The sequence below is a fragment of the Notothenia rossii genome (assembly GCF_949606895.1).
Source record: "Notothenia rossii genome assembly, chromosome: 7".
Classification (NCBI taxonomy): Eukaryota; Metazoa; Chordata; class Actinopteri; order Perciformes; family Nototheniidae; genus Notothenia; species Notothenia rossii.
In genome coordinates this window covers 5,444,995-5,459,953 of record NC_136905.1, presented here as the reverse complement: position 1 = coordinate 5,459,953, position 14,959 = coordinate 5,444,995, and the positions used below count along the sequence as shown (strand labels likewise).

Here is a 14,959-nt window from a genome sequence, read left to right as displayed (position 1 = left end):
TGCTGCTGTGGGGAAACTATGGAAACTACAGTGTTCTATACAACGGACTACAACATGGATGTTTAATAAGAACGAGGGACTCATCTAGAGACTCTGCACCGTGCTCCGATGCTGTTGCTTTATGCTTTATGAACAACAGAGAAACATATTCTTCATGACCAAAGTTGGAATTGAAATAAAAAAGGAAAGTGAAATGTATGCTCGTCACCCTCTCCCTCCGGTCCACATTAATACAAATGATCCCAATACGTATGATTGTATGAAAATATCTTAAAATCAATACAAATGTATTTATTATAAACGTTAGTCCTTAACACCTATCACTGTGTATATCACTATTCAAACATCTTTTAAAAGTTGAACAAACCCCACACAGCTCAGTGAAATGTTGACTTTATTTGATCATTTCAGTAAAAACTAACGTTCATATTTCTCTTTTTGATTATAATACTGATGAACGTTCAAAACAAAGCACTTTGGCAACTTACCACATACGTTTTAAAATGCTTAATAAGCACCGTAACTTTCATGATATAACTTTTCCGTCATAATCGGTTGTTTCCGTGAACGGCCGACTGTTGTGTGACGTCAAATGCTGCGGCTGCAAGGCATTGTGGGGCAGCATTTTCTCCTCTCCTTTGGGTAAGGGAGGTCCAGTGGTTCCTAAGCTAAAGGAGGTTATAAAGGAAGTTTGAAACCTCCTTTCCTTTCATTTAGAGAATTGGAACGGCACTTATCATGGCTACCACTGAGGGACTTCCGGGTCATTTCACTTGGTTAGGAAGGTTCCTAAACTAAAGGGACTATTGGAACGCAACCTCTGATTTTTTTCCGGATATCATATCGCATTAACACCATATCCCAACGTGCATTGCGGCTAAAACATCCCAAGCTTCAAGCTAAGGATCTTGGGTAACCAGTTTACCGTCTACGTCTGTTTCCGGTGACTTCATTTACGGCTAAAAAGCCCAAGATTGTAGAATTAAACTAATAAATAAAAACAAGGATAATTGTGTATTATTGTTGAGTAAATAACTGAGCTGACTTCATCTCTGGCTACGCTTCCCTGCAGTCTCTGGATTTCCTTGCTCTCACGGAGACCTGGATCACTCCATCCAACACATCCACCCCAGCAGCTCTCTCCACAGCATATCCCTTCTCCCATACACCCAGACCCTCTGGCAGAGGAGGTGGCACTGGTCTCCTGCTCTCTCCCAAATGGAGCTTTTCCCTCTTCAAGCTACCTAATTTCACTCCTTCAACCTTTGAATTCCATGCCGTCACAGTAACCCATCCTATACAATTAACCATTGTTGTTCTCTACCGTCCACCAGGCGCCTTGGGGGACTTCTTGGAGGAGTTAGATAATCTCCTCTCACACATCCCTGAAACTGGCCCTCCCGCTGTACTTCTCGGAGATTTCAACCTCCAGACAGGGAAGATATCTGAACTAACATCTCTGTTAACCACCTTTGCTTTCTCACTGTCTCCATCCCCACCAACTCATAAAGCTGGCAATGTCCTTGATCTCATATTCTCAAGGAACTGCTCTACTTCTAACCTCTCTGTAAACCCGCTCCACACATCCGATCACTTCTTCATTTCATTCTCTCTACCCCTTTCCAAACATAACAACCTAATCTCTTCTAACTCTGCTCCTGTCCGCCGTAACCTCCGTTCCCTCTCCCCCTCTACCTTTGCCTCATCGGTGCTCTCAGCCCTCCCTTCCTCTGACTCGTTCCAACTCCTGCCTCCAAACACTGCTGCAAAAACTCTCCTCTCGACTCTCTCATCCTCTCTGGACTCTCTCTGTCCTCTCTACTCTCTCATCCTCTCTGGACTCTCTCTGTCCTCTCACATCGCGGCCGGCTCGTCAGTCCCCTCCTGCTCCCTGGCTAAATGATGCACTGCGTGCTAATAGAACCATCCTTCGGGCAGCAGAGCGGAAATGGTGGAAATCCAAACATCATAACGACCTCCTAACCTATCAGGCTCTCCTCTCCTCTTTCTCTGCTTCCATCTCTCAGGCAAAAAGCACTTTCTTTCAAGATAAGATCCAATCTTCCTATTCCAATCCCAAAAAACTATTTTCTATCTTCTCCACCCTCTTGGACCCCCCCAAAGCACCTCCCCCCTCCTCCCTTCTGTCAAGCGACTTTGTTAACCACTTTGAAAAAAAGGTTGATGATATTCGCTCTTCTTTTTCTGACTCACCTTTACTCACCGCTGGGTCACCAGACCCTCCCTTCACCCACACACTGACCTCCTTCTCCCCTCTCTCTCCAAGTGAGGTTCTTACCCTCGTTACCTCTGCCCGTCCTACCACCTGTTCTCTGGACCCTATCCCCTCAAACCTCCTTCAGACTATCGCTCCTGATATTCTACCATTTCTCACCCATTTCATCAACACTTCTCTAACTTCTGGTCACTTTCCAAACAGTCTCAAGGAGGCAAGAGTAAACCCTCTCCTTAAGAAACCCACTCTCAATCCGTCTGATGTTATTAACTACAGGCCCGTCTCTCTCCTCCCGTTCCTGTCTAAAACACTTGAACGCGCTGTCTTTAAACAACTCTCCTGTTATCTCCATCAGAACAACCTTCTGGATCCGCACCAGTCTGGTTTCAAGGCAGGTCACTCAACAGAAACTGCTCTCCTTGCTGTCTCTGACAAACTGCACACTGCTAAAGCAGCCTCCCTCTCCTCTGTCATCATCCTTCTGGACCTGTCTGCTGCATTCGACACGGTGAACCATCGGATCCTCCTTCGCACTGTCCAAGAACTTGGAGTTTCAGGCACTGCACTTTCCCTCCTCACCTCATACCTCAACGACCGCACCTACAGGGTTACTTGGAGAGGGTCCGAGTCCGACCCTTGTCAATTAACTACAGGGGTCCCTCAGGGCTCGGTTCTTGGTCCCCTCCTCTTCTCCCTGTACACAAACTCGCTCGGGTCTGTCATTAGCCCGCATGGTTTTTCATACCACTGCTACGCTGACGACACCCAACTAATTCTGTCCTTTCCCCGCTCAGAGACCCAGGTCGTCGCACGCATCTCTGCTTGCCTAGCAGACATCTCTCGGTGGATGTCTGCTCATCACCTCAAGCTCAACCTTGACAAGACTGAACTGCTCTTCCTTCCGGGAAAAGATTGTCCCACTCTTGACCTAACAATCAACATCGGCACCTCTGTTGTTTCCCCGACTCAGACTGCAAGGAATCTGGGTGTGGTCCTAGATAACAAACTGTCCTTCACTGCAAACATCGCTGCTACAACCCGCTGCTGCAGATACACGCTTTACAACATCAGGAGGATACGTCCCCAGCTGACCCAGACATCAGCGCAGATTCTGGTCCAGGCTCACGCCTAGACTACTGCAACTCCCTCCTGGCTGGTCTACCTGCATGTGCCATCCGACCTCTGCAGCTCATCCAGAATGCAGCGGCTCGTCTGGTCTTCAACCTTCCCAAATTCTTCCACACCACGCCGCTCCTCCGCTCCCTTCACTGGCTTCCAGTAACTGCTAGAATCCACTTCAAGACACTGGTACTTGTGTACCATGCTGCGAATGGATCTGGCCCTTCCTACATCCAGGACATGGTTAAACCGTACACCCCAGCACGTGCACTCCGCTCTGCATCAGCCAAACAGCTCGCTGCACCCGCACTGCGAGGGGGACCCAAGTTCCCGTCAGCAAAAACACGTGGGTTTGCTATCCTGGCTCCAAAATGGTGGAATGAGCTCCCCATTGAAATCAGGACAGCAGATAGCTTACACATCTTCCGACGCAAACTGAAAACTCATCTCTTTAGACTCCACTTCGAGCGATAGAATTACTAACAAAGCACTTATATACTAATAAAGGGCTGGCTTTCTAAATGCCAGTTGAGTAGCACTTGAAATGTTTTGGCTCTATGAAACCTGATGTACTTATATGATTCTGTTTTCTTAAAGGTTGTATCTTCCTGGTCGAATGCACTTATTGTAAGTCGCTTTGGATAAAAGCGTCAGCTAAATGCAATGTAATGTAATGTAATGTAATGTAATGTAATGTAATGAGTAAATAACAGTTTGTTATTTAGAAAAGAATAACAAATTAGAAGGAAGAAAAGATTTTTAAAAAATACAGATTTCATTATTCTGAAGCTCTGAGCCCTATTTCTTTTCCTCACAGACGGCAAAAAAAGTACAACATTATACGATTTAAAATAAAAACACTAATCGTGGCTTGTTATTGAGTAAGAACATGTTTTTATGAACCACACAGCTTCCGGTCTACCAAGACCCGATGGACAAAACGTGGCGTATCATATGCACGCAAAACTCAGCATCAGATCTCAATGGGAATGGTTAGCGTGTCATATGCACGCAAAATCGGACTTCTGGGTATCTATTGCACGCATTTCCAATGTGTAAAGTCGTGTCATTTGTACACAGACTGAAGAGAGTGGGTTGGTCCACCGCATCTACGAACACACACACACCAGAGCCTCCTCGATGCTCGATCCTCGGTCCTCGATGTGCATTTAGAGAAATGAGATGTCCTTCAACATGGCGCGCTGAAATCCATTTCCGGGTCACTACCGGAGGACCGAGGATTCAAGGAGTCGAGGAGGGGAAATTAGAGAAATGAGAAACCTTCAAGGAGGAAAACATTTCAAAATAAAATGAAAACACAAATCCAAAACCATGATGCTGTGGGCAGTCAGTCAGTCAGTCGTAGTGTTTACAGAGAAGATGTGATGTGATGTAAAGCATTAGATGAGTTGGCTCTTGTCAGTAATATGAAGCTGACTAACTCAAACAACAAACACTTATTTTAAACCTGGTCCAAAACTGTTGGATTGTGTTTATCCCTACAGGATCAAAGGCAAGCCGACCACAGCCAAAATACAAAAGAAATGTGAGTATTGAAACCATATTAAACTCTGATCTTTAAAGGAGCATGTCCTCATAGTAAAACAAAAACTTTTTAAATTCAATTTATGTTTTATTATTATTATTATTATTGTGTGCACACATACTTTTATCCTGCATAACTAATCATCTTATTCTTCATTTTCCTCATAAAATTCCCCAAAATCGGGAATTGTGAACATTGGCCCATCCATTTTTATGTACATTTTGATAAACTAAGCACTATTTTAACATAAGTGTGTCGCGTTGAATGCTTTGATCTTAAAACAGAGAGAAGGACAGCTCGTAATGTGGCTAAAATATATTTTTAGACCTACCATAATTCCCAAAACGTAAAAAATATGTGGTTAGGTTTACCTTTTTAAATATGCCTATTAAGCACTCTCAAGTGACCAAAACTTCTGAAGGCAGAGGTACTTTCTTTGTAACAAAATTGAGATTTGTCTGCCCCTTACTGTTAATTGGAATCTCTTTAGAATTGCTTATTATCATCAGATTATGGTGTAGTGGTTAGTGCATGTGCCTTGAAATCTGCAAACCTATATTAAAATCCTGATGAGGGAAAAATGTCACCATGTTTGCGTTTTACTACTAATTTGAACCAAATGACATGTGCATGCTGATGGTCCAGCCCTGAATACATCTAAAGGCCAATCATGTGGTTTTCCCCACGCCACTTATCACCCTTTAAGTATTTATCGTTTCACTCAAATGGACGTGGACACGGCCACTGATAACCTCCCTCCAGCGCAACGGCCCGTTTAACACTGCTCACAGCTTTATATTTTCATTTAATAACACACTATCTTAACCAATTGCATACATTCATTCAGAGATAGTAACAGTATCACTATCGGTACCTGCTTATCTATTGTATCAGCGGCAATGTTTGCTTCAGTGCCAATCAGTCACTCAAAATGTTATAGTTATTCCTGCTCTCTCACCTTCTCCTCTCAGGTGACTCCGATGTGTAACAGGATGTGGAGACCAACTGAGAGGTGAGAAAGAGAGGTGTTTGGGGGACCAGGATATGGCCAAGGCGGTGCCATTTCACGTTTGCCATTCCTTCCGAGTCCGGCGTCCATGGAAGTCCACCGCCCAGGGCTGTACTCTCCCTGGATGATGATCATGGCGGCGGGTGTGTGGGCTACTCGCTCATTGCTAGAGATGCCCCCGCCTCGCCAGGTCAGCGCGATTATTGGGCCACAAGGCCGAATAAGTAGCTTGGTCCACGGGCCTTTCCCCGGGGACCGGTACTCAGTGGCTTCACATGATATAGGGTCGACCCTACTTCATCACAGGACGCCACCGCTGCCTGCCATGTGATGTCCCTGGGATATCACGTCGCATGGCATTTTTCCAAAGAGGACCGTGTTGATCTACTGGGAGCCGGGCTCTATGGATCGATCTCTTTGCTCAAGAGATAAGGAGTAATCGCAGCGTGGCTGATTCTTGCCCATCCCCGGCGGAAGAAACACTGTCATACACTTCCCGCCCCCGCTTTAAACCCCAGTATAGGGAGTTAGCAGGTGGGCGTGTGCCCCTGAGTGGAATAAAACGTGTGCTGTTAAAGCACTGTGCGGGTTCAAGAGACGCTATTGCCGGCGTGCTGTTGTCAGAAAACGCACCTTGCCTGGTATAGTAGCTCAGATTACTGCATTTCACCGTTGATTGGGAACAGTGGCTGGGGTAGGCTACAGCCATACCAAGAAATCGCTTAGCCCCATCTTAGCCCCACCATAAAAATTATGTTAAAGTAAGCAAATTAAATTAAATAATAAGCAAAATGCTAAATGTTGAGAACACGGCTTGCGAACATATACGGGTCGTGTCCACAACACATAAACTGATCCTGCTGTAACAACAAGTGCACGTTACTGATGCAATATGGTTGAGACCATTCAGGTTATGCTAGAAGAGGGTAAATTCTCTGGCGTTATAATATCAGCTTGGTCGGATCAAAATGCCTCCGAATGCAATTTGAATAGACCTGCAGCCAATCAAAGCAACGTCATACATTACTGATTGAGATCGATCGGAACCGCCATTCAGTATCCCTATTGGATCTTCAACTTGTACTATCATACGTCACGTTCACAGTGATCCCTTTTTATTTACTACAGGAAAAATGTGCCGTTTTATTTCATACAGTTCCATTCTGATTGAGACAGGGAAATAATATAAACCTCACACGTGGCGTTTCACTATCAAGGGGGGCGATGTAGCGTGTATGTAATTACATTGCAAATACTGACTTGAGCCCCACCACTGCATGGGTTAGCCCTACCATAGATTACCCAACAAGAATACTCTGGCGCCGCCACTGAAATACAGCGTTAATACGTGGGCGCGCAGCCTTCGTGAGAGTAGCCGCGGTGCGTTCAGGGACCTCCGCAGTGGAACGGTGGTTTACGTTTGTAAACTCTAGTTCTGGAGTGATGTGTGTGTGAAAAATGCATTCAGTGAGAACGAGTGCATTTATCCCAGAGTAAGAGTAATCTCTCTCCACAATTCAACTTTTTCCCATAATGTCCGTTTCGAAGACACAGCATTTTTACGGCGCGCGCGGCCCCCCTCCCCTGAGGACGGGCCGCGGTGCGTTCAAAGACCTCAGTAGAGAGAAGAGTCACCGCAGTGCGCGCTCCTCCACAGGCTTTTCTGCAGACGAGGGAGTGCGGGGCGACGGTGAGACGAAGGGAGAGGTGCCGACACGGAGATCTCGTGCCCGCGGCAGAACACACACACACTCCGCCTATAAAGACTCCAATTAAATGTTGTTTACCGTAGTGGTAAAGGCTGCATTATGGTGGAGCGCGCGCTCACACAAGAGCGCACGGCGGTGCGTTCAGGCACCTTAGTAAATAATCGACCCTTTCTGCATCGACCCCACATGGGCAAATCTTCCCTTCACGGGGAGTTTTGCGGCGGAACGGGTCACCACAGAGTATCACAGCTTCATAGCTGCGGACCCACAGCTGAGGGCTTGTCCATTAACACAATATTATGGGGAATGGAAACTCAGCTGTGTACTAACAAAGTGGATGGACAGGACGCTGAAACGGGGCTATTCACTCCAGTTTTGCAGCCCGAATCACTACATTTCATGCAGAAAATTATGCATGTTAACTATAAAACAGTTAATGGGGCTAGTGCAAACCGGGCGATTGGTTGACCACCATCGACCTGAAAGACGCATACTTTCATGTGGAAATTGCTCCGGAGCACAGAAAGTATCTGCGTTTTGCCTTCCAGGGAATAGCCTACGAGTACAACAGATTACCGTTCGGCTACTCCCTATCCCCATGCACGTTCAGTAAATGTGTGGCCACTGCGCTGCAACCGCTGCGCGCCCACGGCATGAGAGTTTTTCTTTTACCTAGACGACCTCATAGTCATGGCCGGGTCCAGGGAACAGGCAATGCTTTGCACAGCACAATTGATCACACACCTAACCAAATTAGGCTTTGCGATCAATTGAAAAAAGAGCATCCCCATACCTCACCAACAGGCGTTGTAGTTGGGAGTGGGGTTCGAAGCAGGTGCGCTAAGCGCCACCCTGTCAGGGAGCAGAAGTGCGTCCTTTCTAAGGACGGTGCACAGGCTGCGACAGGGGGCGACAGTGACAGCTTTAACTGTCATGCAGACTTTGAGTTTCATGACGGCTGCTCACATTGTGGTCCCGCAGGGGTTACTGCATATGTGCCGCCTGCAGAGGTGGTTCTCCAGCCTGCGTTTGGATCCCAAGAGGCGGAGTGGAGGGCAACCTCCGATTCTGGGGGTCTCCCGGGCGCCTCCGGAGGGGGTCTCCACTGGGACGGGTAACCTCCTACATCACAGTGTTCACGGGAACAGGATGGGGAGGGGGCGCTGGTCTCTAACAGAAACACGACACAGCAACCTCCTAGAGCTACAGGCGGTAGTGTTAGTCCTCCAGCATTTCATGCCCCTAATTTAAGGAAGACATGTATTGGTCAGGAGCGACAACAGCGCCACAGTGGCTTAGATCAACAGGCAAGGTGGAGTCCGCTCCGCTAACCTAGTTGGCCACAGCGGAGAGGCTGTGGTTGTGGGCTTCAGAGGTGGTGTTATCTCTGATAGCCCCCCATATACCGGGACTGGAGAACAGGGGAGCCGACGGTGAAGCAGATCTGGGCCCAGTTCGGGAGAGCGGAAGTGGATCTGTTCGCCCGCCGGTGCAACAGCCACTGTGCCCTGTGGTTCGCCATGGCCCTGACCGACGACCCGCCTTTAGGGGTGGACGCGTTTGCACACGAGCCATGGCCAAGGAAGCTGCTATACACCTTTCCACCGCTGCATCTCATTCTCCCTCTCCTGGGGAGAGTGAGGCGAGAACGTCTGGCAGTCATTCTGGTAGCGCCGGATCGCGTCGGGGCGCCGTGGTACTCAGAGATGACACAGATGAAGGTGGGCCAGCCCTGGGCGATTCCCCAGTTCTGGGGGGCGATGTCTCAAGAGGCAGGTGCAATCGGGGCGTTACCCACTCTGGGCCGTCCTCTCCAGGCCTGGCTCCTGAGAGGGACAGGCTGAGACAGGGTGGATTGTCTGACAGCGTTATTCAGTCTATCCAGGCAGCTAGAGCGCGATCCACCACAGCCTGTTACAGGCCAAAGTGGCTGGGATTCCAGCGATGGTGTGAGGAGCGGAAAATAGAGCCCCTATATTGTGAGTTGGGCTCTATTTTGTCCTTTTCACAGTTATTGGTGGACAGAGGACTTGCTCATTCTACTATAGAGTGTATGCAGCAGCCATCTCGTCCTGTCATGAGGGATTCAACGGCAGGTCAGCTTTTCTCATCCACTGATGTTGCGGTTTTACCAGGGGGTCAGGAGGCTGCGCCCAGTAGTGCACGCCTCCACCCCGCAGTGGGACCTGCCGCTGGTGCTCGAGGCTCTGGTCACAGAGCCATTTGAGCCTCTAGAGCTCTCCTCCCTGAAAGCACTGTCGTGGAAGACAGCGTTGCTACTTGCCTTAACATCAGCCAAAAGAGTGTCCGAGTTAACCGCTCTGTCGGTCAGTGGTTGCGTTTTACATTTTTCCGTTGTCCGTCATTTTGACGGACAGGATCGTAGAATTTCCGTCATAATCCATTATTACCCATCATTTTATTTTTCATGTTTTAATAATGAGATGAGACATATTTATTATAAATAATAAATATGTTTGGGTACTGAGCAGCAAATGTTCATTCATTCATTTTGTTTTAATGATTCATACAGAACTTTTACGGGCATGGAGAAAAAAAAAGATGAACAGAGACACCGAACGTGTGGTCACTTTTCATGTCAACACGAACATGAATGATTTATTTGTTCTTGCACTGACAGCACAGCAGAGGGGGGCAGAGGCTGCTAAAAACACCGTGACCATTGTGCCTAAACAGGCAAATATGAACAATGCCATCGTTTTAAATGAGACAATTTCAATCAAAATATGAACAAAACATTTACAAGAACAACTCAATTGATCTGCTGTAGCCTAGCCTGAACGCTGATCTCTGCATCGTCATGCACCCTCGGACAAATACGTTACTCGTCTTAGCTTTTCTACAGATGTTGCAGAACATTTTGCCTTCTTCCCTCCTCAGCCACTAAAACTCTTGCTCCCACTGAACCCGGTACTACCGCTTGAACTCCTTGCCACTTGCTTGCCCCTCTGCCGCTGGCTGAACGTTGTCAGTTTTAGTCTTACTGGCTTGTCCTTCATCTTCCACCGCATCAATCCCTCTTTTTTCACCTCGTTTATCCACACCATCACAATTACTGGGCTTATTAAAAAAGCTTCGGACGATCAGCTGCCGTGACATTTTGTGATTGCTAAAGCCGGTTAAACAACGAGGTAATCAACGAGGTCAAAAACAAGACCACACAATAGCTACTTAATATACACACACTCGCCACCAACTGGACAGGGGTGTGAATGACTGCATAATAGTTACAGACTACAGTAGAGTAGATCGCCCTCAGTCTACCTGGCCACTAAGGATTGGACATGTTTGCGCTGTTCCGAGTTGTGTTCTAATCTGTCAAAATGACGGACTGCTTTCAGATTTTTCCGTCATTGTTAGAAAAAATCCGTCATTGACGAAAAATATTCGGTTAGCGCGACCTCTGCTGTCGGTGCACCCAAGCTGTTTACTGATTCGGGGCCTAAGGAGTGCATTCAGGTCGAGGGCTATTCAGTTGGGGGGATTTAGTCTTCCACCCCATGGTGGGGCCAGGGAAGCTAAATTACACCTCCTCTGCCCGGTACGTGCGTTAGCATGTTATGTAGAACGCACAGCTACCCTGAGACGCACTGAACAGCTGTTTGTGTGCTTCGGGGGCAGGGTGAAAAGCTCTGTCCAAGAAACGCCTGGCAGGCTGGCTTTGCGGAGGCATTGCACACGCGCACAAGCCTGTCCCACGGGGGCCCGTGCGCACTCCACACGAGCTGTGGCTGCATCAACAGCTTTATTCAACAGTGTGAGTGTGGAGGATATATGCACAGCGGCGTCTTGGTCAACGCCAGGTCCCTTCATAAAGTTTTATCTCTTGGATATGTCTGGCTCTTTCTCAGAGTCTGTGCTTGCTGGGGCAACACAGGACTGGTGAGGAGGGGGGGGTCTGTGGGTCAGTTGGCATCTGACCCCCTCCCCGGGCGTAAATGCGCTTACGTTTCTCCGGACTCCTGGAGGGTCGCGGGGTGACGTAATACGCTTTGGGCCCTTTCAGGGCTAAAGTGCTCCCCTCGCCTGCCTGGGGGCAGGAGGGGGAGAGCCCTCCATACTATAGTCCGTACACACTCTGCACGGGGTCAGTGTCTGAGTGTGGGGACATAGGGGGCACTTGCGCTCTCCCTGTGCTCTTTAGGTACTCAGGAGAGAGGGTGCATAGTGAACCCATACAGCTGCGGACTTTCCCTGTCTGCCTATAAGCGGATGCAGGGGAGCCCTCAGCACTGTTTTCGAGCACACTTTTTTGCGAGGCAAGTGCGTCAGGGTGTGCTCTATCGGCCGCAGCCTGGACTTCTCCACGGTTACAACCGAGGGAAAGGTGAGTGAGGCGCAGCGGCTGCTAAAGCCGGTCAGGGACAGTGAGGTGTAACGGTGTGCTGGACGACAGTGCATGCATACATTGGGGCTCCGCCCACTGTACCGATAGAGTCCAGTAGAGGGCGGAGCCTGTGAGAGATATAACGCCGGGTTACGTATTGTAACCCTTGTTATATTAGCACAGGCGGAGCCCTCTACCCTGGGGCACTGTCTGTCCTATACCGCTCGCTGAAGAGTGGTAAAGGATGATGGTCAGGAGGCGGGGCCTCCTTTTATATGGAAGTGAGATGCGCACGCAATCAGGTAAGCCCGCCCCGGGGCCGGCGACATCTATATAAATCTCAGTAGGTGAATGCTTGCATGATAAGGTAGTACCCATAGAGTCCAGTAGAGGGCTCCGCCTGTGCTAATATAACAAGGCTTACAATACGTAACCCGGCGTTATTGGTCAGCGTTTTTCCGGAAAAATCTGCAAGCTCAGGTTTTATTTGTTGTCAGTCTATTTATTACAGGGTGTGTTTGAGACGTAAAGAGGAGCGTGGAGGCATTTCCGAAAATTATCAAGATGGCTGCAGCTGATTAGGAACTTTCTGTTAAAGTAGCTATCAATATGAAATGAACTGACGGTATATCATGCATACAAAAACAATCAATTGTACTTCAAACTTTTCTTAAAATGAAAGATTTGTAACCATAATTGTTATATAACAAAACTATTTTCCCTGTTTATCTTTCAGGTCCAAGAGGCTTAACTGTTGACCCGTGTCCATCTCAACAAGTGTCCATCTCAACAAGTGTCCATCTCAGCAAGTGTCCATCTCGACAAGTGTCCATCTCGACAAGTGTCCATCTCGACAAGTGTCCATCTCGACAAGTGTCCATCTCAATAAGTGTCCATCTCGACAAGTGTCCATTTTTATAAGTGTCCATCTCAACAAGTGTGAAGGTTTTTGGTAGAACGTTACTTTATGACAGAGATGTTATTTAATACTTAAGTTTCATATAAGCATGTCTGCTTATTAATCTGTCATCCCACCCAGAACATACAATATACAATGCAGCCAAACAATACTGTAATATAAAGCGTCTTTGAGAACTCGGATAAGCGCTGTGTAAAATAAATGCAGGATTACCTTAATACTGGGATGAGCGGAAGCAAGCATGCATCCAAATCCTCGTTTCCCTCGTTTGTCACGCTGTGTTTCTGTTCACCTGGTTTGCAACTTTTTCTCTTTTACTCCATTTATCCATTTTCTCTCTACAAACACTTGCTAACTAACATTAAATGGAGAAGCTATTCGTTCGTAGCCAAGCAACCAAAAGTAAAAAGTGCCAGGTTGGTCGTAGTATCCTCCAATTGAAATGCTCCAATTTAGCGATTATAAATAATTTTTAAAGTAGAAGTCCATATTCATGAGCATGCACATGATAACATATTTTTAATGACCTTAATTTTATTTTTTCTATACTATCCCACCATGTATCTACCCGTCCAAGAACACATTCGCCATGGATAGACCGCCAGAACTGGCAACTCGGCAGTTAGCCAGTGTCGGTGGGGGGGGGGGTGGGGGGGGCAAGTTTAAATATCTTGTTTCTTGTCTTTTTTTGCATCTTTTATGAACTATTATTGTGTATTATTTGTAGGCTAGTAGAGCGAACACGTTCAGTGTTTTAATGGGTTATATGTAAAATCCCAGATTGTTTTGAATGTTTTTATGTTTATGCACATAATCATATATATCACCCCTTTATTTAGCCTACTGCCATGCGAGCCACCAATTAAAGCTTGGCGAGCCGCGCAATAGAGTGGTGCAGTGACGAGCCCTAAAACCCGGAAGTGAGTTCGCATTTTTCCACTTCCTGTTCCCTCGTCTCAGAGCCAATGGGATTTCTCCATAGGATTCTGAAAAATAGCTGGAAATAAGGTCTGTGGTTGACACAAATTTAAGAGACGGGTCACATTTTGTTGTACGAGATTAAATCCATCAGCAGTGACCACACTGGTGATTTCTGAAGAGTTGACGTGTCTGAAAAACGATGGTTGTTACCAAGTGGCTGAATAGGACTACAGAAGTTGTCGAGGACGTTGTACGTCTTTACACCGAACACGTAAACACTCCGCTAAGTTTGTTTGCCCTGTTCTGCTGAAAGCAAGTCCCTGCCTCCTGCAGACTGTTCAAACAAACGCTTCAACTCGTACCATTTAGAATCTGTATTTCTGAATATCGATCTTAAATTGGCGTGGCGTTGAAGTCATGCTGATATACTTGGCTGTAGTTCCTTTATAGCATACCATCAATATTTTGCTTCTGGCGACTAGATTTATGATTAGAAAATTATAAAAGTAGGGTAGACATGTGGATATTATCAAAACATGCATTTATCAAACAGGTTCGTTTTCCACAGACCTTATTTCCAGCTATTTTCCAAAATCCTATGGAGAAATCCCTTTGCTTTTTTGCTGCACCACTCTATGAGGAACCCTGATTTACAGGATAACATGTTGAGCACCAAACATTTCTCAGTAATAGTCAACAGAGTGAGAATATATGATGTCCTGAGTGCAAAGTTGATATTTGTCCTTAAGGTTTGAAAATGGAAATGTACATCCTTCCAATGGGTATAATGAATAGCCCATGTTTAAATGTATATTATATACGGCATACATATATATATATATATATTTAAAGCCTATATATGATTGAATATGTATGATATTGTCCAGTATCGAAGTGAGATTTTTAATAAGAAGGTGGTTGAAATAGCAAAGGTCAGAGAGGTCAGTAAACATGTTAGGCTTTATTGTCAGGACAGTGTGTGTGTGTGTGAGCTGCAGAAATGTTTTAATGCAGCCGCTGGTTGCAGGAAGTGTATCTGTAGCAGAGAGGAGGTCAAGAGGTGGGTTGGATGAAAGGTCAGCACGCTGCGTGGCAGACTGCCAGACGTTGTTCACGTTTCTGGACCAAAGTGTTGAACTGACTAAACGGATG

The 14,959-nt window shown here is 46.7% G+C and overlaps 1 protein-coding gene across 1 annotated transcript in view; it reads left to right on the top strand.

Moving 5' to 3' along the window:
* LOC307013505 (NACHT, LRR and PYD domains-containing protein 3-like) overlaps nt 1–13,484 on the top strand; it is a gene marked incomplete at its 5' end in the record, with an annotated part of 37,310 nt that extends 23,826 nt beyond the window's left edge. The window contains 3 exons of the mRNA XM_079640905.1: nt 4,861–4,901; nt 5,873–5,913; nt 12,704–13,484. Coding sequence (XP_079497031.1) covers nt 4,861–4,901; nt 5,873–5,889 — 58 coding nt within the window. The 3' untranslated portion in view covers nt 5,890–5,913; nt 12,704–13,484. The remainder of the gene's footprint in view (nt 1–4,860; nt 4,902–5,872; nt 5,914–12,703) is intronic.
* Nucleotides 13,485–14,959: the final 1,475 nt, after the last annotated feature.